The sequence below is a fragment of the Protopterus annectens genome, chromosome 3.part1 (assembly GCF_019279795.1).
Source record: "Protopterus annectens isolate FY-2018-M chromosome 3.part1, PAN1.0, whole genome shotgun sequence".
Lineage (NCBI taxonomy): Eukaryota > Metazoa > Chordata > Ceratodontiformes > Protopteridae > Protopterus > Protopterus annectens.
The window spans coordinates 554,248,806-554,275,661 of record NC_056732.1 but is presented as its reverse complement, the minus strand read 5'-3'; the positions used below and the strand labels follow the sequence as shown (position 1 = coordinate 554,275,661).

The following is a 26,856-nucleotide window of genomic DNA, read 5'->3' as shown; positions in this document are numbered from 1 at the left end:
TGCTCAATGTCTTGTGGACTGTAACATGTGCAGCTTCTCTCAGGCATTCAAACTAAATCTAATTCTTCATATTATATCCATACCTCCTGAGTTAACACACATATTCAATTCAGTTACTTGTGACAGCCCCATTGCTATCAGATGTCACATGCTATCAATACAGCGGTCTGCAGACAGCTTTGTATAATAGGCAGCAGTTTGAATTTGGTAACATCTGTCTGTTAGACTAATATGTCAGACTACACTGGCTTACATACACTCACAAGGCCAGCTTTTTCAGGACATTTTCATAACAGGTAGGTCACCAGTGCACCTTATATGGTATGAAAGTGCTGTATGCCCTTCAAGGGTGTTTTTCCTTACGACTGATATGCGTATGTCTGTGGCGCTTATGATAGTTATAGATCCCTCTGATATCTGTTTGTGTGTGTGTTCTAAAAGAATATGGTGCAAATGTTTTTTTAGGTCATTCCATGATCATATGCATTACAGAGTGACAACATAATTATGCTTTGTATTGCATGTTGTCTTCAACCTGTGGCATCCGTATTGGATCCAAGCCGGCAATCTCACTAGTATCTGCTCCGAGCTCCAAGCACCTCCCCTTACCATAATACATCTCCACTATCTTCCAACCCCCAGATCGAGTTTGCTGACCCTTATACTGATAACCTGACCTGAAAAATACTTTATGACCTACAACTGCAGCCCACAGGCTGTTCACATGACAAGGTCAGGGGGAAGGAGGGAGGGATGGCTGAAGACAAATGAAGTAGAACTACTCAGATGGAACGTTATGGTGAGGACATAACTTCTTTACCTGAAGTAGTTTACTTTAATTGGTCTTCAACCTGTGGGACAGAGTCCCCAGCTACTAAACTCCTGGATGGCCCTCATGGAAGGATATTCTGGAGCACCGCGGAACCAAAGGATGCTCTCCTTCTAGAAGTCAAATCCAATTTGTAGAGAGAAATAAAGGCATGAGATGAGGACCAAGTAGCTGCAGAAAAAATATCATCCAATGAAACTCTAGACCAAAAGGTTGCAGAAGTAGCCATGGACCTAGTGGAATGAGCTTTCACCTGACCTGGAGGAGACATGCCTTTGTCCTTACAGATCTTAAGGATGCATGAAGAAATCCACCTAGCAATAGTGACCTTGGAGATAGGTTTACCCAAAAAGGGTTTATAGAAGGACACAAACAGTGGATTGGATTTACGAAAGTTTTTGGTCCTGTGTAAATAAAATCGTAAATGTCTATGAACATCCAACAAGTGGTGTTTGTTTTCCATTTTGTTAGCAAAATTAGGAAAGAAGACAGGTAAAGTGATGGTTTGATTGATATTAACTTATGATGTCACCTTAGGAAGAAAGGACGGATTGGTTCGAAGGGAAACCCTATCTTTATGGAAAATCATATATGGAACTTTGATGGACAAGGCTTGCAATTCTGAAACCCTCATAGCAGAAGTGATGGCCACCAGGAATGCTGTTTTCCAAGATAAGAATTTTAGATTTGTGGTTGCCGCAGGTTCAAAAGGCGGAGCGACCACAGCTTGAAGAACCATAGTAAGGTCCCATGGGGGAACAGGATCCCTGACCAAGGGGTGTAACAGAAAAGTCCCATTGATAAAGGCTTTACACAGTCTGGACAAAGCTAGTGAGGCCGAATTTTCACCCACATGAAATGAGAAATGGCAGCCAACTGAACTCTGATAGTAGAAGAACTGGCTCCCTGTTGAAAAATATTGGCTAGGAAATCAAGAATGGCAGAAATAGGAGCCGTGAAGGGGTCTAAATTCCTCTGAGAAGCCCAAAAGGAAAAAGTTTCCATTTGCTGTGGCTAACCTTCCAGGTTGAAGACTTATGAGCAGCCACCAGAATAGACCTAACTGAAGAGGATAATCCAGGAGTCCTAGCGATCATGGGAACTGCAGCAGCCAAGCTGTGAGCTTCAAACTGCCCAGGTTCAGATGAGGAACCCCAGATGGGTGTGAAATCAGATCCTGAATAGGATCCAAGATCCAAGGCGGAGCCAGAAGGTGAGACCAAAGGAAGGGAAACCATATCTGGCGAGGCCAAAACGGGGCAATGAGGATCACTTTGCTCACCAGTTGATGAGCTTTCTGTAGAAACCTCGGAATAAGAGGTACTGGGGGGGGCAAGCATACAGAAGACCGGGAGGCAAAGCATGTACTAGAGCATCTCTGGGGGACTCCCCCAGCAGGGGGTTCAGAGCGGAAAATTCGCTGCACTTTGCACTGGAAGGAGATGCAAAGAGAGCACAGCAAGGCTGACCCCACTCCAGGAAGGTCTGCTCCACTACTAAACGATTCAGAGACCACTCGTTAGGCATCAGAATAGTCTGACTTAACCTGTCTGCTAGAATGTTGGACTGTCCCGGAATGTGCATTGCTATGAGAAAACAACCGGTGGAAATCACCCATTCCCACACTCTCATGGCCTCGCGGCAAAGGGGGTAAGATCTGGTTCCTCCCTGTTTTGTTGATGTACCAGACCATTGACATGTTGTCTGATTGAATTGCAATGGTTCCCAGAGGAAGAAAGGCATGAAGGGCCTGCAATGCCAAAAGGACCACCCTCATCTCTAGAATGTTTATGTGCAAGCTGGTCTCTACAGGGGACCACAAGCCTTGGACCATCCTGCCCAAACAATGCCCCCCCACCAGAGTTGGGAGGCGTCCATGGTCACTGTGACTTGGATAGAGGCTGAAACAAAGGGTTGTCCCTCCAGGATCTCTGGAGAGCTCATCCACCACAGAAGGGACGACCGACAGACTCGACTGAGTTGTATTGGATACGATAATGGAAGATCTAACAGGGAACATTGCACAGCTAGTGCCCACTGTAGAATTCTCATATGTAACCGGGCGCACGGAAGAAGCGTTAAGGTCGCCAACATTGAACCTAAGGCCCTTAACACTGATTCTGCTGATGGAAGATGAGAAAGGTAGATCAGAGAGACATGCATTCTCAGGTTTTGTACTCTCTCCGAGATCAGGAAGATTTTGCACTGTAAGGTGTCTATCCTTGCCCCAATGTAGTCTATCAACTGGACAGCATTTAGAAGGGATTTTGATGTGTTGATTGTGATCCCCAAATGCACTTTAAGAAATAATCCCTGGTTTGAGAAAGTAGATGCCTGGTGGGAGTGAGGAGCCAATTGTCCAGGTATGGGTAGACCTGAATCTCCTGAAGCCTCAGGTGAGCTGCTTCTACCGCCATCACTTTGGTGAACACCCTGGGTGCTGCGGTGAGACCAAAGGGTAGGACTCATAATTGGTAATGATTGACTCCTAGCCGGAAGCAGAGGAACCTCCTGGAGCTTCTGTGTATCTTCATGTGATAGTAGGCATCCTGGAGATCTAACGAGCACATCCAGTCGCTCTCTCGCAGGCACGGCATGATGGACTGTAGTGTGACCATCCGGAATTTTTCTTTGGCAACTGACAGGTTCAGGGTAGATAGGTCCAAAATGGGCCTTAACTCCCCCGTTTTCTTTGGCACCAAAAAGAACTTGGAGTAGAAGCCCGATCCGGACTGATCTGTGGGGATGGGTTCAATGGCTCGTTTTCCTAGCAGCTTGGAAATTTCCTGCGCTGCAGCATCCCTTTGCATGGGTGGTACGTCCGGGATGTGTTTGGGAGGAACGACAAAAGGGATAGAGTATCCTCCGGATATAATCTGAAGCACCCAGCCATCTGATGTAACGGACTCCCATGCCGCCAGGTGCAATGACAATCATCCCCCGACTGCCTCCAGAGTAGAGCAGTTGGGCAACCCCTCAGGGTTGTTGTCCGGGCCTGTCCAAAAAAGGTTCTCGAGACCTAAAATTCCTCTGACCCTCCCCTCTGCCTCTGGGCCGGCGTCCATTCTGTCCCCCTCTGCCTGTGGGGGAATAAGAGCCCTGAGTGCCCCGGTAATACTGTGAGTTCCAGAACCACATCTTCTTTTGCCCTCTCTGATTCTGGGAAAAGGATCTTTGAGGGTTTGAGAAGCAGATTCCGATGCCAAACAGGGTTTTCCCATCCTTCTCACTCTGGACTAAAGTCTCTTTGTCGGTCTTACCAAAGACAGTAGAGCTGTCATATGGGGCATTGGCAAAGGATGCCTTGAAAGGTTCCGAAAACTGACATAGTCTGAGCTAGGCATTGTGCCTCATGGATATGCTAGACCCAGCCGCCCTAGCCATTCCTTCAGTGGCATGTGAGAGGAGCTGCATGGACGTGTTGGAGACTGCTTTAAAAGTGGCCATCCTCACGGAGAACGAGTCCCTGCCCTCCTGCGACATGGACTTAGGGGGAGACTCACCAGCTCCTTGACCAGGTCGTGCTGGAGTCTCGTGATGTGGGCCAGGTAGTTCAGTGCCCTAATAGAAAAGGTTGCTGACGCATAAACCCACTTCCCTAAGCAGTCCATCATCTGCAACTCTCGGTCAGGAGGATGAACCGAGCAACTCTCTTGGGGTAGTTCCTTCTTTGTGGCTGCTGCTACCACCATAGCGTCTACAGGTGAGCCCTTGTTCCATGCTGGCCTATCTGAAGGTGGACTCAAGATCTTATCAGGCCATTTAGGGATTGGTTCCACGGTGTCCGGCTCCTTCCAGACCCCTGAGATGACTAGGTCCACAAAGGGATCTGCGGGAGGGGACACCCAGGAAGTAGATTGGCCTGTGCCGAAAGCCTCCAGGAACACGGACTCATCAGAAGATGGTTTGGGGGTGGTCCAACCTCCCCATTGGCGAAGGATTTATATGATGTCTCCAAAGGAGACATCCTTGGGAGGTGACCTGGGGAAACCTTCCCCATCATCCAAATCCGTGTCCTCAGTGAGGGACTTGGGGGAGTCCAAGTGCCTCCTCTTACATGTATGCTTACGAGACACTTATCCAGTGGGGCTCTCCGGGGGGGAACTTGCAAGCCACCTGTTCCTCATGGGAACTGTCTGGGGCTCCTCAAGCACGGGCTGTCCCTCTGGTAAAATGATGGGATTCGTAGATAGAGCCGAGGGGGTTGTGGCAGGGTTTGAGGGGATAGTCAAGGGTCTCGATCCAGCTGAGAGAACCCTTTCTATCATGTCGAATGCTGAGGGAGAATGAACCTCCTGGGGAACCAATAAGGAAGCCAGTCTCCCAGATCAGACGTGAGAATCGGTGCCGGGCATGAAGTGAATGGAGCTCCGAGGGAGGGAATATGGCCCGACAAAGCCAGAGCCAATGAAAAAGGTTTCACTCCCTTGGAACCGACACCCCAGCTCCAGCTCAGAGAGTGGCTCGGATCTGAACTGGTTGGATCCGACATGTTCCAGGCAGCTGTCGAAATCGAGGAAGCAGGTACCATCGGTGCCGACCCCCTGATTAAGGCCATCCTCGGATCTGAGTACTCCAAACCTGTTGGATGGATCGGAGAAGGAGAAATTGGTGTAAAAAAAGGAAGCAAGCTCCCACCTTCGGAGGGAGAGGGGGCAGGCAAGACCTTCATCTGGATCTGAGTACGAATGAACCTCATCATTTTATCCATGACAACTTCTGATAAGCTTAGCGTGGACCTCGAAGAGGCCACAAACTCTGACCTTGTGGTTCGAGGAACTGAGGCCCTAGATGGAGAATGTGTCTCCTCCAGCTCCGGGGAAAATCTCGGAGATCGAAGCTGAGGGGAGTCACAGATCCTATGCTGACTTTTGGTGGGAGAAGGGAGGTCCGGGGACCTCTTATGTTAGTCAGGTCTGTAGGATTTTGGCTCTCTCTCCTTCTCTCTGCCCCTTTTCCGCTCCACTTCCACAGGCTTTGAAATGGGAGGTTGAGTCCTAGCCTGGGAGGGAGGAGAAGCAAGGGCAAGAGAGGAAGGAGAGGTGGCCACAGCAGCTGGTGTGACCGAGGACGAGGCAACTGCCTCAGAAGTGGGAAGAAGGCCTTTCAGGGCCAACTTAGCCTTCCTATCCTTAATAGTGCACGGGTTAAAACCCATGCATATAGAGCAGTCAGTACTTAAATGGGCAACGCCTAAGCACATTACACAAAGAGTTTGGCCATCTACTGGAGACAATTTATGGCCACACTCAGTGCACCTTTTGAATACAGGCTTATCAGCCATGCTTCTATCCAGCCACTCAAACAAGAAAGGGAAAAAGAAGAGAAAAATACCAGCTTTCCCACTTAAACCACTCACCACTCTCAAGTCACACAGAACACACTGAGGGGGAAAGGGAAGCAAAGCACACTACCAACTAATACTAAACTACAACAAAGATCAATTTCATGATGCACCAGCGAGGGGAGAAGAGGGAACTTACACTAAAACACTATACTAATTTCAGAGAAAAAAAGCTGCTTGAAAGCAGAAATAACCCACTTACTACTCGGAGCTCAGGAGATCACGATGCGTCAGCAAGCCGTGACAAACGAGATCTGGGGGTTGGAAGGTAGTGGAGGTGTATTATGGGTAAGGGGAGGAGCTCGGAGCAAAAGCTAGTGAGACTGCCGGCTCGGATCCGATATGGATCCGGTATCCCACAGGTTGAAGACCAAATGAAGTAAACTACTTCAGATCAGACAACACAGATATATCTAATGGTGGGTACATAACTTTTGTATCTGATTTTGTCTTTTCCGTCTATTCCTCAATGTATGGGGCAAAGTCCACAGCTATTTTCTTACTTGGGAAGCCTTATGGAAGGATATTCCGGAGCACATCTGAACCAATGGAGGCTCCAGATCTGGACTGCATATCCATTTTACAGTGTGAGACGAAGATGAGTACCTTAGACCAGGCAGCTGCAGCAACCTCTTTCTTGATAAACAAAATAAATGACTGTGACAACCAGTGTGAGATGGTGACTTTGGACAGTGCTTGTTGCAATTCACCAATAGAGAAGGACACAAATAACTGATCGGATTTCCTGAAAGGTTTTGTCCAATATAAATGAAAATGTAATAGACGTTGAACATCTAGCAAATGCAAATATATTCACCCTTATTTGAAAAATACGGGAAGAATGCTAGAAAATTCATGGCCTGATTAATGGGATGATTCAGAAGCCACCTTAAGAGCAAAAGAGGGGTTGCTTTTCAGGGATACTCTGTCCTTGTAAAAATTAGGTAGGGAGGTTTTGAGTCCAGGGTGTTTAGTTCAGAAATTCTCCTGCTAGAAGTGATAGAAAGCAGCAATAAAGTCTTCCATGATAAAAACTTCACATGAACCCTAGCAGCAGGTTTGAATGGGGGCCCAATCAAAGCCTGTAGCACAATAGTAATATCCCATGAAGGAACTGGATCTCTAAGTGGAGGATTTAGTACAAAGGTACCCCAGAGGAAAGCCTTGGATAATCTGAGAGATGCACTGGGCGTATGATTTTCACCATATGGAAACAGGATATTGCAGCTAACTGTACCTTGACTGTAGAATAGCTGGCTGCACATTGAAAAATGTGCAAGGAAGTCCAAAATTGTTAGAAGAGGGGCCGAAAAAGAGTCAATATTTTTCCAGTCTCCCAAAAAGAAAACCTTTTCCATTTGCTCTAATAAACTGTCCTAGTTGATGTCTTTTGGGAAGAAAACAAAATGAAGACAACTGAAGAAGAAAACCTGGACTGTCAAACCATCACTGGAAATAGAGAAACCATTGGGGGCATTTTGAGGGACTGGGAAGAAGGCAAAATGTAGACAACTGAAGAAAGAAAACCTGGACTGTCAAACTGTCATTGGAATTAGAGAAACTATGAGGTAATTTTGAGGGACTGAATGTTCGGGTTAGGCAACCCTGAGAGTTGAGAAAAAACATCTGGGTCAAAGTCTAGCACCCAGGGAGAACGGACTAGATAAGGCCAGAGAAAGGGAAACCAGATTTGTCAAGGCCAATAAGGGGCTATGAGGATGACTGTGACCTTCACTGCAGATGCTTTCTGAAGAAACTCTGGAATCAGGGGCATCAGGAGGAAGGACTAAAGGAGTTCCCGGGGCCAAGGGTGTATTACAGCATCCCTGGGTGACTCTCCTCTTGGGGAATTAGAGTGTAGAACGTGTTTCATTTGGTGTTGTGGGGAAAGGTGAACAGGTCAAAACAAGGTTGGCCCTAATGGCTCAAAAAAATGTTCTGTTACTAATGGATTGAGGGACCACATGTGAGGGAGTAGAATAGATCTACTCAACCTGTCTGCAAGGAAATTGGATTTCCATGGGTTATGCATTGTTATTAGAAAGTGGCGAGAAGAAATCACCCATTCCCACACTCTCATCACCTCTCAACACAAAGGATAAGATCTGGTTCCTCCCTGTCTGTTGATGTAACAAACTGCCATGTTATCTGTCTGACTAGATATCACACCCAAAGGCCTGCAATGCTAGGAGAATTGCTCTCATCTCCAATAATGTGAAGACTGGCTTCTTGTACTATGTGCCTTGGACTATCTTTCCCAGTTAATGCCCCCAAACCCAGCTGGGAAGTGTCTGTGGTCACTATGGCTTGAAAGGAGGGAATAATAAAGGGACAGTCCTGTAGATCTTGTGGAGATTCTAGCCATCATTGTATGCGAGCTCTGCAAATGTTCACTAGAATCACTAGAAAAGACACGGGTTGTTTCCTAATAGACCATTGAACCGCTAGAGTCCGCTGACGAATTCATATGTAGAACCTGGCAAGTGGCACTAATGTGATAGAGGCTGCCACGGATCTCAGAAGATGAAGAATTAGTCTTGCTGGTGGCTTCTGGTGAGATAAGACTTCTTGGGCTTGTTGGTGAAGGAATGTAATTCTTGTTTGAGGGAGCTTTGCTATTTGCAATCTTGTGTTGAAAAGTACTCCGATGAACTCTAAAGAATGGACTGGTTGTAGCTTGGACTTTTTTAAAGTCACTGTAATCCCCAAGTCTATCCACAGCTTCAGCAAGGAATTCCTGGCTTGAACAAGTAGATTCCTGGAACAGGCAGCGATGAGCCAGTTGTCCAAATACGGGAATACCAGGAAACCCTACAGATGTAAATGAGCTGCCACTAGTGCCATATACTTGATAAACTGCCAGGGGGCTGTGGTGATACCAAAGGGCAGAGCTCTGAAATGGAAATGACTGGCTCCCAGCCAGAAGCAAAGGTACTTCCTGGAGTGTCTGTCCATCTTTATGTGGTACTGCACATCCTTAAGATCTATTAAGCACAACTAGTTATTTTTCTTCAGTAAGGGAGGAATCGACTGAACTGTGACCATTAACCATTTTATTTGCTTCACAAACTTGTTTAAGTGGCTTAGGTCCAAAATTAGCCTTAGGTTCCCATTTTTCTTAGACATTAAAAATAATCATGAGTAAATTCTGGATATCTCTGGTCTGGGGGGACCTCTTGGATGGCTTGATTTTTTAGAACATTCCTTATTTCTGAAGTGGCCTCTTCCCTTTGTGAGGGCAGAAGAGTGGAAATTCTTTTCAGGCATGGAGGAAGGGTGTGGAAGGGAATGAAACAGCTTCTGGTTGTGATCCTCTGCACCCATTTGTCTTGAGTGATGGACATCCAGGTTGTGGATGCAGGGATAAGCACCCACCAACTTCCTACAGAGTGCGACAATCAAGCAAATGTTTAGGAGTGCTAGAAAGGCTTCTCCAAGAAAGAACCTCTGAAGCCTTGGTTTTGTGGGCCACCTATGCCCCTTGGGTGATATCCATTATAAGAGATTCCCTCTCTGCTTTGGGAAGCTCTTTCTCCAGATGTATCATATGCAAAGCCCTGGGATTTATGAAATAAAGTTCTCTTTCCTCCCTTCTAGTTTATGGAGAAGATCCTTTGAGGGGTAGAGAAGTTGATCCCTACAGCATACGGGGATTTAAAATCCTTCTCACTTCTTGAGGTAGTCTCTTTAAACTTGGAAACAAAAAGAGTTGATCCATCATATGGGGCATCAATGAAGGATGTCTTGAAATGTTACACAAAAATCACACAACTGCATCCATGCATGCCTTCTTATGGAAATACCTGTGCCAGGTGCTCTAGATGCATCATCTGTGACATTAGAGTTAAGGCATATAGAGGCATTGGACAATGACTATAGGGTAGCGAATTGTGAATCAAAGGCTTTTTATTTATCCACAAGCAAGATCCCTGACAGAGATTTGGAGATTTCCCTTATCAAATCTCTCTGGAAACGAGTAATATGAGCCAAATAATTTAGCGCTCTCACTGAAAAAGTAGATGAGGCATACATATGCCTCTCAAATCTGTTCAGCACACCAGATTCCCTATTCAGTGAATGGCAGCGGAACATTCTTCCATAAGTTCCCTCTCAGTGGCTTTCGCCAATACCACAGAATCTATCATGGAGCTCTTGCTCCAATGCGGATGGTCTTTGGTAGCAAGCACAAACTTGTCAGGCTTTTTGGGAATAGGCTCAACTGTGTCCAGATCCTTCCACGCCCAGGAAGATATCAGGTCTACCATCTCATTGGCCACGGGACTACCCAAGAAGCAGAACAGAAAGCCTCAAGAAAAATGTTCCTAGTTCCACTATGCTATGCCAGCTCATACTCTTCCAATTCCTGTCCTATATTTGCTCCAAAAATAACTAGCACATTTACCCAACCTCACCCACAACCTTACTCACACTTCCACTCTATCTCCTCCTCTCTCATTCAGCCTAACCCACTGCTCCTTTTCCACCCAAAAATCTTATCCACCTCAGCTAATTTACTGACTCCAAAACTAAGCCTAGATCTACCTTACCTCTTACTCAGCAAACCTAAATAGCCAAATGTTACTACCTGCAATAACCTAATCTTAGCTGGAGATATCAATCCTAACCCTGGTCCTAGTCCCCTAGTTAAGAATTCCTTCCTCTTATCTCCCTCCTCCCCTCACAATACTCTTAAAATGTTTACTATCAATGCCCAGTGCCTTAACAATAAACACCAATTTCATGCTTGGCTGAGCCATAACCAACCTGACATCTTAGCCATCTCCGAAACATGGCTCAAACCCTATATTCCCGACTTCGAAATTCTACCCCCAGGATTTCACACCCTTAGAAATGACCGACTAAACAGAAAAGGTGGCGGCACTGCCTTAATTTACTCCCACCTTCTAACCATAATCCCCCTCCAAATTCCAATTCCACAATTCAAAAACACTGAACTTACACAGTTGGACTTCTAAAACTAAATAAACACAAGAATATCTGCATCATTGTCCTATATATTTCCCCTGGTAACAATATTCCTGTTCTCAAGGATATTCTCCTATGGGCTTCTACTAAAATTAACTACGAAACTTATATTCTTGGGGATGTTAATATAGAATGGAACAAATTCAATACTTCCTCTCCCTCTCTTTCCATAAACCTCTATAACTTTACTCAGACTATCCTATCCATCACCAGACCCAACAAAACAAATCCCCGTGGATCCACTATTGATTGGATCCTAGTCTCCCACCCAAACAAAATAACCAACTCTGGCACTATTCCTGACACCATTAGTGACCACCTCCCAGCTTTCATCTATCGTTCCACCAGCTCCACACTGCACCAACACCAATACATCCTTACTCGCAATCTTAGTCACTTCAACCCCACTACCTTCTCAAATATTCTCAAACAAATGAACTGGCAAAAACTATACACCCTTCCTCTTGATAATGCTATAGACTACTTCAACTTGATTTTCTTAGACACTCTAAACTCCCTAGCCCCTCTTAGAAACAAAAGGATAAGAACTAACACAGCTCCATGGCTATCCAAAGATACAAAACAGAACATGCTCCAAAAGAGACAAATTATGGAAGCTTTACCAGAACAATAAATTGCCCAATACCTTCCTCCAATACAAACAGCTCCGCAACCTTGTTAAACAGCTAATCACTAAGGACAAAAGATCCTATTATATTAGCCTACAATCAAACAACAACAAAAACCCAAAACAGTTTTGGAAATCTATAAACACTATTCTCAATCCAGGCTCCAGAAATAACCCTTGTCCAGACCCAAGCAAATCCAGCCTTGAACTAGCATCAGAATTCAATACATTATTCACAGAAACTATTTCTGACTTGACCAAAACCTTCCCCAACAATAAACCCCCAATATCTAATTTCTCTCCATCTAACTCCCCAACTACCCTCCCCTTATGTTTGAGCTCAAACCTGTCTCCACAAACTTTATAAAAAGACTTCTGTCCAAACTCAAACCCTGCACCAACGCTCCATAGCATTGCTCTCCCAGTCAGCATCCTAATTAACAGATCCATAAAGGAATCTTATGTCCCTAAACTCTGGTGCTCAGCGTAAATTCTTCCTCTTCACAAAGGAGGCAAAAACACCAGCATCTCTAACTTCCGTCCTATTGCTCTCCTCTCACCAATTTCCAAAATCCTAAAAAATGCATCCACTCCCAACTGATGCCCTTCCTGACCCACAACCATCTTTTGACTCACACCCAGCATGGCTTCTGCCCAGGACATAGTACTATAACTACTCTACTCTCTTTTCTTAATACTGTTAACCAAGCCTGTGATTCTGGACACCTAGTTTCTACTGTTTTACTTGATCTTTCTAAAGCCTTTGATACTGTTTCCCATAATCACCTTCTCCATCATCTCTCAAACCTTCATCTCTCTCCAAATACTATATCTTGGTTCTCTAGCTATCTGTCAGAAAGATCACAGGCAGTTAAATGGAAGAATTCCACCTCTATCTTCCTGCCTACCCCTACTGGCATACCACAGGGATCTATACTTGGACCTATGCTATTTAATATTTTCATCAACAACTTTCACACTGCCTTTCCTGATTCTAAAATCATTCAATATGCAGACTATTCAACTATAGTCTGCTCCACTTTAAACCCCTCTGAACTGCTGACCAAAACCCAAACTGCTTTTACAACCACTGAAAATTGGATGCAACAAAACCACCTTTCCCTCAATGCAAATAAATCAAAAATCCTACTATTCCCTCCTTTAAAGACGTTCTCCTATGACAAAATGCTATAAAAGTCCTTACTCAATCCAACTCACCCATAGAAGTAGTCCCTTCTGCTAAACTCCTTGGTATCACTATTGATGAATACCTCAAGTTTGATATCCACATTCAGCAAAATATTAAGAAAACACACCAAAAGCTAGGTATGCTGTACAGAAACAATCTCTTTCTATCCAACTTCACTAGGCATACTGTGGCCACCACTTATCTTCTTCCATCCTTATTATATGGAGCCCCTCTTCTAACTAACCTATCCTCCACTCTCACTTCCAAACTAGAAAACTGCTACAATAAGATCTCCAAATTTGCTACCAAATCTAAAAATTCCACCCATCACTGCCTTACCCTACAATCATTGAACTGGCTAGAACTCACAAACTACCTGGATTACCTCCAACTCACCACTGCTCAGAGTCTTATATTTCACCCAACTAAATGTCCAGCTCTAACCAATATCCTCCCCTCTTACACCCCCAATGGAACACTCAGATCTGAACACCAAAACTTAATCTCTATCCACAAACCAAAACGTCCTGCCGGCCAGCTTCTCCTATCTTTCTCACTAAGCAAGAAATGGAATTCTCTCCCTGCCATGCTACGAACTACAACTAATTCAGAAAACTTCAAATCTCTACTCTTCAAACACCTGTCCACCAAATGGAAATGCACCTGCTTTCACCCAACCTAATTCTTAGAACATGCCCCCAAGAGGTTTTTCCTCCCAGATTCCTTAGCTCTCTATTACCCATAGCTACTTTATCCATGAGTCAATCTAAGCTCTGATCTCTTAGAGCTAAACAGTCCACTATTTCAACTTTGTAAATATTGTAAATAGCTTCTTAATTTACATGAGCACAAGTAAAGTGTTATCACTATTGCTAATATGCATGTATGTTAAGGTGTTTCCCCAACCACAAGTGGCTTGCTCAAATGAAAACTTATTGTAAAATTCATTAATAATTCATATTGGTTCCTGCTGAATATGCCTAACACTGAATGTACATAAATTGTAACCTATACAATTGATTTCCTGCTGAATATGCATGACACTGAAAGTACATAATTGTAACCTATTACTATACAATGTTTCTTGTATATTGCCACTTTATTTGTATTTGCTTGTTTTTGTATATTCTTTCTTTTTTGTATTTCTTTATCCTGGAGCTTTTCTCCCCGGGCCTCCACTGAAAATAGGTCTTCTGGACCCAGTGGACTTTCCCAGTAATCAAACTGGAAATAAATAAAATTGACTCTTATGGAGAAGGCACTGGAGAGGACCAACCCCTTTTCTAAAAGGTTTGAGAATCTCTCTGGATGAAAACTCCTCAAGGGGATTTGGGAGAACCTTTTCCCTCATCAAAAGTAGTATCAGTGGTAGTGGATTCCTCAGGGGAATCCAAGTGCCTCATCTTACACTTGTGTTTCCTGTGTACCTCTTCTGCGGGTTGCTCAGGAAAGGACTCAGAAAATGACATAGTCTCTCTTGAAAAAATAGACTTAAGGTTCCCAGAAACTGGCTGTCCCGATGGGGCAAACAGAGTACGCTGTAGATCCTAGGAAATCCTATGGGGGGTTGGATCTAGTTCTGAAAGGGTAGACCTCTATCTAGATTGAGACAGCGCTCTCTCAAGAGCCGAGCTCCACACAGATTCTGTGAGCCTCACTGTCAGAGCCAAAACTCCCAAAGGTGTCTTAACCCTAGAAGCCATTTGGCTAGGATCCAAGGCTGTTGCTGGAGTCAAACTATTCAGTACCAATTCTCCTAGAGGGAGGAAAAGATGTGACGACCTCTGATCCGATCCTGCCTTATTGGAGTCAATGCTGATGGTTCAGCTCTGAGACACAGATAGGTCCGAAAGGGTCACAGCTGACTTTGTCAGATAACTCACTGGAGTCAAGGAAGTATGGAGCCTCAACAAAAGTCAGATTCAGGGGCTCTGATCTGACAGGTCAGATTGGAGAAGCAGCCATTAATGAGTGATGGGAAGAAGTGTTTTTTTCCAGATATGACAGTGGTCAGAGCTGGGAGCACCCCCCAAATGGATTTGGGCCAGAAGGAATCTCTTCATCATCCTGCCCATGTCAGCTTTGGTGAGGCTATGAGTAGACCAGGCTGATCTCAGACAAGAAGTTGAAGGTGGCCTTGAGGTGTAACGGAGGGGGGAGGGGTTCTGTCCTGCAAAATTGGAGACTGGAGCCTAGGGAAGAAAGGCTCCAGCCAAAATCTAGGTGGTTTAAGGGTTCTGATAACTCTAAAACAGCAATGGCTCGGGGAAGTCTAGAAATCTTACTCCCCAAGGCGATAAAGATGTCAGATCCAGAGATCTCTTTTTTGCTGATTTTGATATTTTTGTCTTTTTCTCTTTCCGCCTCCTTTTGTTTCTTGTTGGGTTTATCAAACCTTTTTTTTCAAAAAGACGGAGATGGGGAAGTAAAAACAGCAACAGACTTTCCCAAACCCAAAGAGGGATTTTTCCCTGTAGTACGCTGAGGGAACCTTTTAGAATGAGCTTATTCTGTCTTCCCACAATAGCTCATTGACCAAAGGCCTCGCAGACAGAGCAGGTGATGTCTAAGTGCATAGGCCCTAAGCAGGACAAGGCACACATTTACCACATGCATCTGAATTTAGTAGCTTGTGAGAACAAGCTATGCAATTTTTGAATCCAGAGGGCTTATCTGCATCCTTACAGAATACAGAAAGGAGAAAAACTATAATGTATACCAATAAAAGTAGTAACACTATGAAGAAAAAACAAAACTATGGTAATTTTTTATTAAGTTAAGCCCTAGAAAGGAGCAAGAGCGAGAAAGAGAGAAAAGGGATCAAAAGGGTAGGGAACAATAAAGTATAAACACTAATACAAGAGGAAGAATGCCTTGATTAACAAAAAGTTAGCCCAGAAGAGATATATTTATCTATTTAAAGACCTTTTTCCTGAAACACTTTCCTGAGCACCAACATCTGTCAAATGCTTATGGCGGCAAATGAGATCTGAAGTAGCTCAGTCTCTACACAGGGATTAGGTAGGGGGAGGAGCCTGAGCACCAGCTCCAAAGATCAGAACTGGCCAAAACTGGATATGATGTCAGATCTGAGACCATGCACTGAGGAAGCAATGAAAAGACATCAGATCAGACGTCTGCCCCTCATAATCATTTCCTGTTCAATGTCCTGAGCATCCACAAATGTACCTTTTATGTGCACTTTTTTTCAAATAATACAGCATTTTAATTGATTTATTTGTGTTACACTGAATATTAACAGAATTGGAAGTTTTGACTCTGTTTTTTCAGTTAGTGCTTGCTAGATTTTTATTGCCTGTTAGTAATTGCAGGCAGGGGGTAGTCTCATTCATTGATATCCTGTCACTGCCTATTTAAGTTGTACATTTTGGAATATTTTCTGATTAAAACCTGAGCTTTGGCTGGTTAGGATCTAGCTGTATTCAACTGGACGTATAAGAGAATTTAAGTACCTTTTATCTGCACTTTTTTTCAAATAATACAGCATTTTAATTGATTTATTTGTGTTGCATTGAATATTAATTGAAATGGAAGTTTTGACTCTGTTTTTTCAGTTAGTTCTCCGCCCACCATCCCTGTTTTTGTTTTGGTGTTAATCTTGGTGGCTTTGAAACTGCCCGCCCCTCTTATAAATTTGGGTTTGGATACTCCTTCTGGGCCCATCTCATTTGCTCACTCAACTGAGTGCAGTGAGATCATATTCTGATTTCAGGCACTCCTATTGTGTACAAAGAGAGCACCTGGGAAAAAAAATAAGCTAGTTTCCTGCCTTTCCTATAAGTGGTCTAGACTGTTTGTAGGCTTCTGAGCCCCCAAGCCTTTCTGTGTAGCAGGGAAGCCTTCTAGCTTAATTTTGTTTCTTAGAACTAGCCAGTTTTCTAGTTTCAGCACTCAAATCTGTTTCTTTGAACTCAGCACTTGTTCAGAACTCATTGTAAGCACTAAATAAGCTGCAAATTACTACAGCACTCAACTTTCCTCACTTGTCTATAGGAAAGAAGTTTTTAGTACTTAATAAATAAGCACCTATCCAGGCATGTCTAAGGGTCGGCTCCCGGTGATTTCTCCTGTCTACCCGATGAATCTGGGCATCGTGGGGCAAAGCAGCAATTGCCTCATGTACACAGACAACCCTCTCCTCCTACCACCCAGCACTACAACCTGTAAGAGATGCACTTATATAGCCAAACTGGAAGCAAAGCTCTCTTCACCCAAGATTGGACTAGACAGTCAAAAGGAGAATGTAAACACTTGTACCACACCACACTCATCACATAGTCCCTCAAAACCTACACCAGCAAAACACACACATAGAAACACAAAACACACACCTACATTCGCGGAGGCTCTCAATAAAAACCTGCCCAAGCATCAGGGACCTCCAAAGCAGAAACGCAAGCAAACTCCACCCCCCAACACAACCCGAATGACACATAGCCCACAAACTCAGTGTGCCACTCAACCACAGCCCATAAGGCATAACAACGTACCCAACACTCTAGTCATTCAGGTGCACTCATGTTCCACTCACCAGGCTAAACAAGGAGAAAGTTACTGACAGCTGCCTGTCAGGTGCCAGGATCTGCCACATAACGCATGCACTCAGGTCACTCCACAAGTACAAATATGACACTGTCATTGTCCATGTTGGTGTGAATGACCTGAGACATACCTCCCTGGACTACATGAAAAGAGACATGGAGGAGCTCTCTGATCTTGTAGCCCAGGCAGGTATTACCCTAGCCCTGAGTAGCATCCTGCCATCACCCAGAATGATCCCACAGTACAAGGACAAAATGATTGACTTCAACAATTGGCTAAGCTTCTGGTGTCATTCCAAGGGGATCCAGTATTTGTCTGCCTGGGACGACATGATCGACAGACCACGATGCTTTGCCAGAGATGGCCTGCACCTGTCGCCCTTGGGATTCCGGATACTGGCTAAGGCTCTTGCCACCCCTATAGTGCTTTTTTTAGGCAAGCTTCAAATGACAAATTCACCACCGTAACAGGTACACGCAAGCAAAATCTGAGGGTAATGCTACTCAATGCTAGAAGTCTAAACCTCAAAATGTACTCACTCGAGGCACTCCTTAAAATGAAGAACATCGACATCTGTGCAGTGACAGAGACCTGGTTCAAAGCTCCAGAGAGCACCCCTGCATTACCAGGCTATACTTCATACCACACCTTTCGGCCACCCAACCCAGAACGAAGCACTAAAGGTGGAGGTGTGTCCATATTCATTAAGGATATCCACACCTCCAGGCTAGTTGCACAGCATAATGCATCCGAGATTATCCAAGTGCAACTAACTCTGGGCAAGACCACACTCCAAATTGTAGCTTGCTACAGACCCCCCACCATGCCCCAGGATTCCCAATACTCATTTCTTGATACACTGGAAAGTATTAGGGTACAACCTAACCCCCTAATAATGGGCAATTTCAACTACTCCACCATTAAGTGGGAAAACTACTCATGTACCAACTCTTTTGCTCAACGTTTTCTGGAATTCATAAATTGCAACGCCTTGGATCAACTTATTCACACCCCCATCAGGGGCAGCAATATCCTAGACCTGGTCATTACCAACATGGGCAACCGATGTTCCACACCAGAGGTCAATTCCTCGTTGGTCGGATCCGACCACAAGCTAATAACCCTAGACATCCACATCCCGCCCCCACCCCCAATTAAAGAAACCACCGTAAAAAAATTCTCCAAAGCCAACTTCACACTTCTTAAGACAGAAGTGGCAAACTTCATGACACCCATGCAAGACGGACAATAGAGGTACGACTGCTGAATCCTACACAAATGCACTTTATAAGCACTTACACGAGTGCATGGATTATGCTATCCCTAATAGAACCAAGATGCTATCCTCCAAAAAAGGAAGCCAATCTGGTGGTCCTCTGCCATAAACAAACTCTACAACAGAAGAAAGAAACTGTTGCAAAAAAGAGTAAAATCCCATGACTGGAGGAACTCCCTGGTCAACCTTAGTAAGAAGCTGAGATCCCTCATAAAATCCTCCAAAGCTAGTTACAAAAACAAAATCGCCACAGACTCTAAAGACAACCATAAAGCATTCTATAGCTATGTCAAGAATCTCAATGGCAACACTCAGATCTGCTCTGAGTTACAGCACAATGACACTAAATATACAGAACCAACTGATATTGCCAACATCCTGGCAGATAGGTTCAGTGCTAACTTTTTCCCCCTCTCACCCCCTAGAGGGCCCATCTCTATACCGGAAGAATGCAAAGTTCCTGTAATCACGGCTGCACAGGTAAAAAAACACACTCTCCAAAGCCAAGAACACAGCATCCATGGAACCTGACAATATCCCAGGCTGCGTTCTACACGAACTACAAAATGAACTGGCACCCTACCTAAGTACCATGTTCAATCATAGCCTTACCTCAGGCTTTTTACCCACTGAATGGCGCACTGCGACAGTTATCCCACTCCACAAAGGGGGAGCCACGACGGACCCCGGGAACTACCGCCCCATTAGCCCAATGAGCCTGGTCTGCAAGGCCATGGAACGCATCATCATGGAACTCATAAACAAAAACATTGGTAATCTCCAAACTCTGGACCCTACCCAGTTCGTATTTGTAAAAGGCAGATCATGTCTCCTAAACTTGATTTACTTTTTTGAAGCAGTCACCAAAGTCACAGATGAGGGTAAGGTGGTTGACACAGCTTATCTAGATCTCGCCAAGGCTTTCAACACCATCCCCCACTCTGGAATTATAGATAAGCTCACTTAACTAGGTATAAATCCCTATGTCACAAGATGGGTTGCCAACTGGCTTATGGACAGAACCCACAGTGTGAAAGTAGCAGACTCCAAATCCGACTTCAGACCAGTGACAAGTGGAGTACCACAGGGTTCAGTCCTGGGTCCTCTCCTGTTTGGTATCTACTTCTCTGAAGTACAGGCTAACACTGAAGGTCTTTGGCTAACAAAGTTTGCAGATGACTGCAAACTAGGAGCCATAATCGAAACTCCTAATGATGTGGACATACTACAAAAGGGCCTCACCGAGACAGATGCCTGGTGTCAAAGCCATGGCCTGAAGCTCAATGCGAAAAAGTGTATTGTCATCCCCTTTGGTAAAAACTATGTACCCATGAACTACCACATAGCTGGTAGTCTACTTAACGCCGAAAATGTGATAAGAGACCTTGGGACACAGGTGGACAATAGTCTCTCCTTTGATAATCACATCCCCACAGTGGTCAGGAAATCCTTCTATGTGGCTCACTTCATCACAAAAGGTTTCTCATCCAGAAAAAAGAGGTCATTGTTCCCCTCTACTCATCACTCATTAGACCCATTATAGAGTACAACGCCCCTTTTGGTATGTACCTCACAAGACATCTACAACAACTGGAAAGGCCACAGAAATACCTCAAAAAGAGGATTACTGGCCTCAAACAAATGCCCTACGCAGACCGTCTCAAAAAACTCCAGCTTTACTCCGTCGCATATCGCCTACTCAGAGGCAATCTCTGCCTAACATACAAAGCTATGTCAAACCCAGAGCTGTTGGACATGCTCCACTTAAAGAAATTACAATCCCTCCGAGATACATGCTCTAGGGACCTAAACCTTGTCACCACAATAAACAGAACATGCTGGAAGATTCTTGTCCCACAGACTTCCCATACTCTGGAACAGACTACCTACCGATGTCAAACAGAGCTCCTCATTAGCACTCTTCAAGAAAAATCTTGATGATTGGATGGGAAATAGGAAATTCACCCCAGGAATCACTTCTGTCGCTCTGCTCGACAGAGGAACAGGAAAATAATTTTTTTGGGTGGCGAAAGCCAGGGTACATTTTTGGCTAAGCTTATATAGGCCCTATGGCCAATAGCCTAGTACCTACCTATGAACTTATGAAAAACTACTTTTTCTCTTAGCTAAAACACCAGAATTGAAAGTGTCAAATATCTGAACTAAATCCTGAGCTAAGCCCAATAAATTACTCATATCCAAAGACAGAGATAGAAGACATATGTCTTATTTTTTGCTTTTTTTTTAAAGGAAATTCTAAAGAAGTTGACCTACTTTTGAAAGGCATCCCAGTCTGGCTAGGCAAAGAAGTATTCTCTGCTCCTTGTTCCAGAACTGACAAGAAACAAGTTCAGTCTTACTCACCAAGGGCACTCCAATAGCCACAGGCACTAGAGTGAGTCAAAGAGAAAAAACGAATGGTCTGAGGAACCAGGAATGGCCACATCAATCTCCCATCTGTGGAAACTGAAAAGCCTACTAAAGTTGTAAAGGCTGCTTTAAAAACTTTTTTCTTTTTGTGGCTAGAAGTAGGAGGGGTTGTGAAACTGGTACACTATGAAGCCAAATAAAATGCCAGAATCCCAATAAAGTCTGATAGCAGTAGTCTCTGAAACAGGTATGTATTTAAAAAGTATTTTTCCACCAGAAATACAGGGAAAGCCTTTTAAATAGTACAACACAACTTTCATAAAAAAAAAAACAGTTTTAAGTAAGTTTCAGCAACTCTTCCCACCTGAAAAATAAAAACTCCTGTTAAAAAGTGACCCAAATTCACATGACAGATATAAGAACATTCTCCTAGCATAAAAATATGAGTTTTACACAACAGTTTACTTTCTGTCATAAAATTAAAAGATGGATTTTTTTCCTCAAAGGGAACTTATATGCCCAGTGGAGACGAATTACCAAACCACTGATCCTTGGAAGCCCTGCAACAGGAGCACTCTTCAGCAGGAGGAAGCTCTGAAACACTTGCCATCCAAACTCATTTTTTTTTTCAGCTTTGCTTGAGCTGGTTAACTGCTTAAATGTGTGGAAAGTGCTCTTAAGCTTTGGAAGCTGGGCATCTGCTATATCCTTAGCAGGCCATATCCCATATAGTTAAGGCTGCAGCAGCAATGATCAAATAATGAACATCCACTGTTGCCTAGGCTAAAAGGGGTCAACACAATTATCTTTGGGAAGTCCTTCTAAATATTTAGAATGACCACTGAAATTAGTGAAAAGGTTGGAAAGGTGTAGAGGAACATTCCCATCCAAAGGAATAAGAGGGCATCTGCCTTCTAGGCCTGTTTACAAAGAATACTGAAACAATTTCTTTAACTGCCTATTGTGAATGAAGGCAAACAATCTATTTTAGGAGATCCTTACAGCTGAATCAATTCCTGGAAGATCCTGGAGTTCAGTTTCCATTTGTGAAGGTCTGTCCTGGTCCTGCTTGGCTTGTCTGCAATAATGTTTTGCTGATGGAATAAAGGTAGCCTACGTGGATAAATTGCACTGCATTGTTAGTTCCTAGGCTATTAGAGATAATCTACAAAGGAAGTATGACCTGGTTCCCCCCTATGGTGTTGGCTGTGATTACTAACAGAGAGTTGTGTGTCGAAAGATGGTTTAGAGACTGGAGAACATTTATTACTGCCATCATTCTTTGACATTTTGTGTTTTAGTCTGTCCTGCTTGTTCCATAGTCCCTGATCTTTATCCTTCTTGTTAACTGCTCACCAAACAAAGTCTGAGGCATCTGTGGTTACAGACTGAGTAAGAGCTGGAAGGGAGAATGGGAGACCTGGGTTGAGAGATAACTAGTAAACTCAGAAACTAATTCTCTTTTGACAAACCTTGATGCTGGGTCTGAAAAGAAAGTGGTTGTTAGTATTAGGTCAAAACAGATTTGAAGAACAAGTGAATTTTTCTCATGTGAAGTCTTGCCTTGGAATCATTAGAATTGTAGAAGCCATGAAACCCAGAATACTGAGAAATTCCCTGACTGAAGTCAAAATTGCTTGGAGAAAATTGGAAACTTTCTTCCTTGTAAAGGTCTTTGTCTTGAGGAAGAGAAGTCTTCTTGAGGGAAGTACTCAGAAGGCATCTCAGAAACACTATCCTGTGAGGAATGAGAGGAAAATTCTATACGTTTACCTGGAAACCCAGACTGAAAAGGAGGTCCTTAACCCATGCAAGAGATTTCTGGCATTTTGAAAAACAGACTGCAAATATAAGATAGTCATCTAAATATGGAAAAAATGTGAATGCCTTCCAATCTGCAATAAACCATTATTAGTGCTATACACTTCATGAATATCCTTGGAGCTATATATAGCCCAAATGGTAAGACAGAGAATTAAAAATGTAAGCCAGACACAGAAATTCTTTAAAAAAATCTGAAGTCTTTGAGAAATGAGATGTGGTGATAGACATCTTTTAAAACTAGAGTTATCAACAAAACTATAGGGGTGAGATGAGGGGTAACAGAGAATGAAGGGACAGCATCTTGGACTTTGGGATTTTGATGGCTAAGAAGTGTTGTTGCTACTCAGGGAGCACAAATGGAAGGTGTAATTTCTCAACTGGAGACCAGGGAAACCACATCCTGTGCTTGAAGGGAGGGGATTGTGCTCCTTGCTGACAATGCCCCTGTAGAAGTCAGGGATGACTGATATGGACATCTCACTGCACATTCCTCTTTGACTCCGCTAGCTGAGCATTCATGGGCAAAGGTAAGGCTTAAATCTGAAAACCCTCAAACCACCTATTATGGCTGTCTGAATGATATGGGCTGCCATTCAATCCTCACCACAGTGATGGGGAATGAATGGGCGAATTAACTAGGAGTGAGATAAGAATCAACAGGCAGTAGGGGGAAAGAGTGGGAAAAAACAGCCCCATAAGGCCAATTTTAGGAATGACTGATTATAAAATAACCAGTAGAAGTAATGCTGGGACATTTGAACCATACAAAAGATCAAGATATGATGAAAAGCACATTTTAGTTTTTGTCTAGTCATTTAATTATCTATAAACTGCTACTTTGTGAAGTTCATTTCTCATATTAGTGAGATTCGGTAAAGCAGTTAAGCTGCTGTCAAAAATGCAGATTTGTAAAGTTCATTTCTTGTACAAATGAATCTGGGCAAAACAGTTTATTCTCTGTTCTCTTATATACTTGCTTTTCCACTGAAAATCTTTGGTAAGTCTGACTTGCTAAAGACATCACATCACGATACAACAGAATACCAGAGAACACCGGATATTTAGATTGAAAACTACAAACAACCTAAACTTACCAGCATTAGCAATGTGTAAAGTCCCAAGACTAGTCTTAGTTTCCTTTTGTGCAGACTGATTTTCAGTCTTGACTTTACTTCTCTCGTATTCATTTATATTCAGATTTTCTTCAGTTTGGCAGATGTTTCCTTCTATTAAACAAGTAAGAGCTGTACAGCCGCTCCATCGTATTCTAGAGACTTCATTTCTTCCAAGCTTTAAAATTCTGTCCATTTTCCAAAAGGCTCTTGCATGTGCTAAATGTACTAGTTCCAGAGAACTTTCACTGGCTGCTGTATTTGTCAATAAACCTGACAAATCGTCTTTGGTATCTTTATGCCAAAGACCAAAGATTGGTTCAAAACCTGCTAACATTCTTCTCTCATCATCTGTCATTTTATAAGAAGGATCATTCTTTGACATTTCCTGTAAAATAAGAACTGGAAGTTCATTTGCAACTGTTTCTGCTGCACATTTTCCATGATAGCCATCAAATAAGCCTACGAAGCTTGTATTCTCTCGTAACCCAAATGGATCCATTACAACGTAAGCGTCTTCCATTTCAGTTTTCCAACCAACATTCTTGTCTTGGTGAATAACAAGTGCTTTTATAAAAGAATTAATTATTTTCTTTGCATATTTAAAGGAATCTGCAAATGAAGCCTCATGTTCATCACGTGAGTAACTTTCAGGCATTCCACATAATCTAAGTAGTTCATATGCACTATCAATTTTTTGCAGTTCTTTTTCACTGTATGTTTGTGATTTTAGTAATTCAGTAATTGCTGCCCTTCTGTGATGAATAAGTGATTCAATATTTGGATTTTCTTGTGGCTCATAACCCAGCACTGTCAGAGCATGATGTTTTAATCTATGATGGGTTAACAAGTATGGAGGCACATTCTGGTCACATGTTGAACAAGGTATAGTAACATCAGCAAAATCTCTTTCTTCACTGGGTGACTTACTGAATACATAATCAGAAATCTCTGAATAAACATTTTGAAATTCATAGGAAAGTGCTTCTGATAATTTGGGTAATATCAAATTGCTGAAATAAAGACATTGAGAATAATGTCAGTAAAAACATATATTTCTGTATAATGATGTAAATAACTCAATATTAAACTGGTTGAAAAGAAGGATGGAAAGAACACTTAGGTAATATAATATACACACACACATTATATATATATATATATATTTTAATATTTTTTAGTATGCTTTATAATGATAATATTCATATCTCATTTGATCTTTCTACAGAAAAAAAAAATTATGAATCTGAAGTAGGTACTTCATTTGTCAGCAACCTTTGGGTCTTGGATCCGAACTCGGATCCGAGCCGGCAACTTATTTCATAGCTTAGAGATCCGAGCTCCTAGCTCCTCCCCTTACCCATAATCCCCTGCCAACCCTGACTGACCTCAGATCTAGTTTGCCGCTCTTGCGTACGCTTCTAAATTCCTGAGCTCCTGGCATGTGGTAGTTAAGTGACAACTTTTTTGTTCTAAAAATCCATATATTTCACATTTTATTTATAGTTAACTGTTTGCGTGTGGTTAGGTTCCCTTTATTTTTTTAGTATAATTCCTCCCCCTCCTTCGCTGGTGCGTAGTGTGTGTGTGGACTGTTGTGTGTTGGGGCCTGGTCTGTGTGAGGTAGTTTAGTCATAGTTTTAAATCTTTTTTGTTGTAAAAAAAAAAAAAAACCTATGTCGGAGGCCCCAAAGCCTATTTTCTCAAAGTGCACCGAGTGTGGCCATAAGCTTTCACCGGCGGATGGCCACACTCGGTGTGTTCGGTGCCTTGGGGTTGAATACCTCTCCTCTGGGTGTTCTATTTGTGCGGGGTTCAACCCCAGGGCACTGAAAGACCGTAGGTCAAAGCTGATCCTGGTGGGACTTTTGCCCCCGGATCCGGCTTCGGCCTCCGGTACTCCCGTGGCACCACCCCAGTCCTCGGTGGCGGCCACTCCTGCCTCCCTCCCCCGGCCGGGACTCAAACTCCCACTAAAGCGCCAGAGAAGAGGGAGGCCAGGAGGGAGAAAAGGAGGGAGAAGCACCACAAGCGGCGGGCTGAGGCCTCCGCTTCGGCCCCCCCAGCTAAGCGGGCTTCTCCCTCCACGGCTTCCAGGTCTCCTCCTCCTCGGCTCCGATCCCCCTGCTTTTCTTCGGGACCTGAGGAGGAGGAGACCTGATCTCCGTCGAGGTCATCGAGGCGGCACTCCCGACCCGCTTCGGTGGCCTCGTCGAGATCTACCTACAGCCTTTCGGATGCGGACTTGGACCGGATGATGCGAAGGTTCATCCAGGCCCAGCTGCAGATGGGAGTGCTCATGCCTCCCCCCCCTTCGGGGGGGGAGCTCAACACCTTTTTTTGCCCAGATAACTCCTTCTCCGACCCGCTTTTTGGGTTCGGAGCGTACGGAGCCGGGCAGCTTTGGAGCCAGGGGTGGGTCGGCGCCAACAGTACTGGGTACTTCGGATCCGACTCTGCCCTCGAGTCTGTCGAGTCCTTCCTTGCCGGATCCGAGCTCTCGGAGCCGTGGGCCGAGCTTTGGATCTGTGGGATTCTGTGTGCCTTCAGCTCCATCCGGGTCGGAGCACACAGGTCCTTCGGATCCGATGGTCTCGGCTCCGGTTCCGATCCCTCCATCGGATCCGAGTGGGAGTCGACTTTCGGATCCCAGAGAGAGCAACTCCCCCTCGGCCTTCGATGCAGTGGAGAGGGCTCTGTTGAGGGCATCTGGACCCCCGGCCCTTGCTTCGGCT

At 43.9% G+C, this 26,856-nt stretch overlaps 1 protein-coding gene across 1 annotated transcript in view; it reads right to left on the bottom strand.

The window, feature by feature from the left end:
* The window catches only part of PP2D1 (protein phosphatase 2C like domain containing 1), a 382,769-nt gene that overhangs the window by 104,714 nt on the left and 251,199 nt on the right, over positions 1 to 26,856 (bottom strand). Inside the window, exon 3 of the mRNA XM_044066962.1 lies at positions 24,104 to 25,134. Within this exon, the coding sequence (XP_043922897.1) occupies positions 24,104 to 25,134 (1,031 nt within the window). The remainder of the gene's footprint in view (positions 1 to 24,103; positions 25,135 to 26,856) is intronic.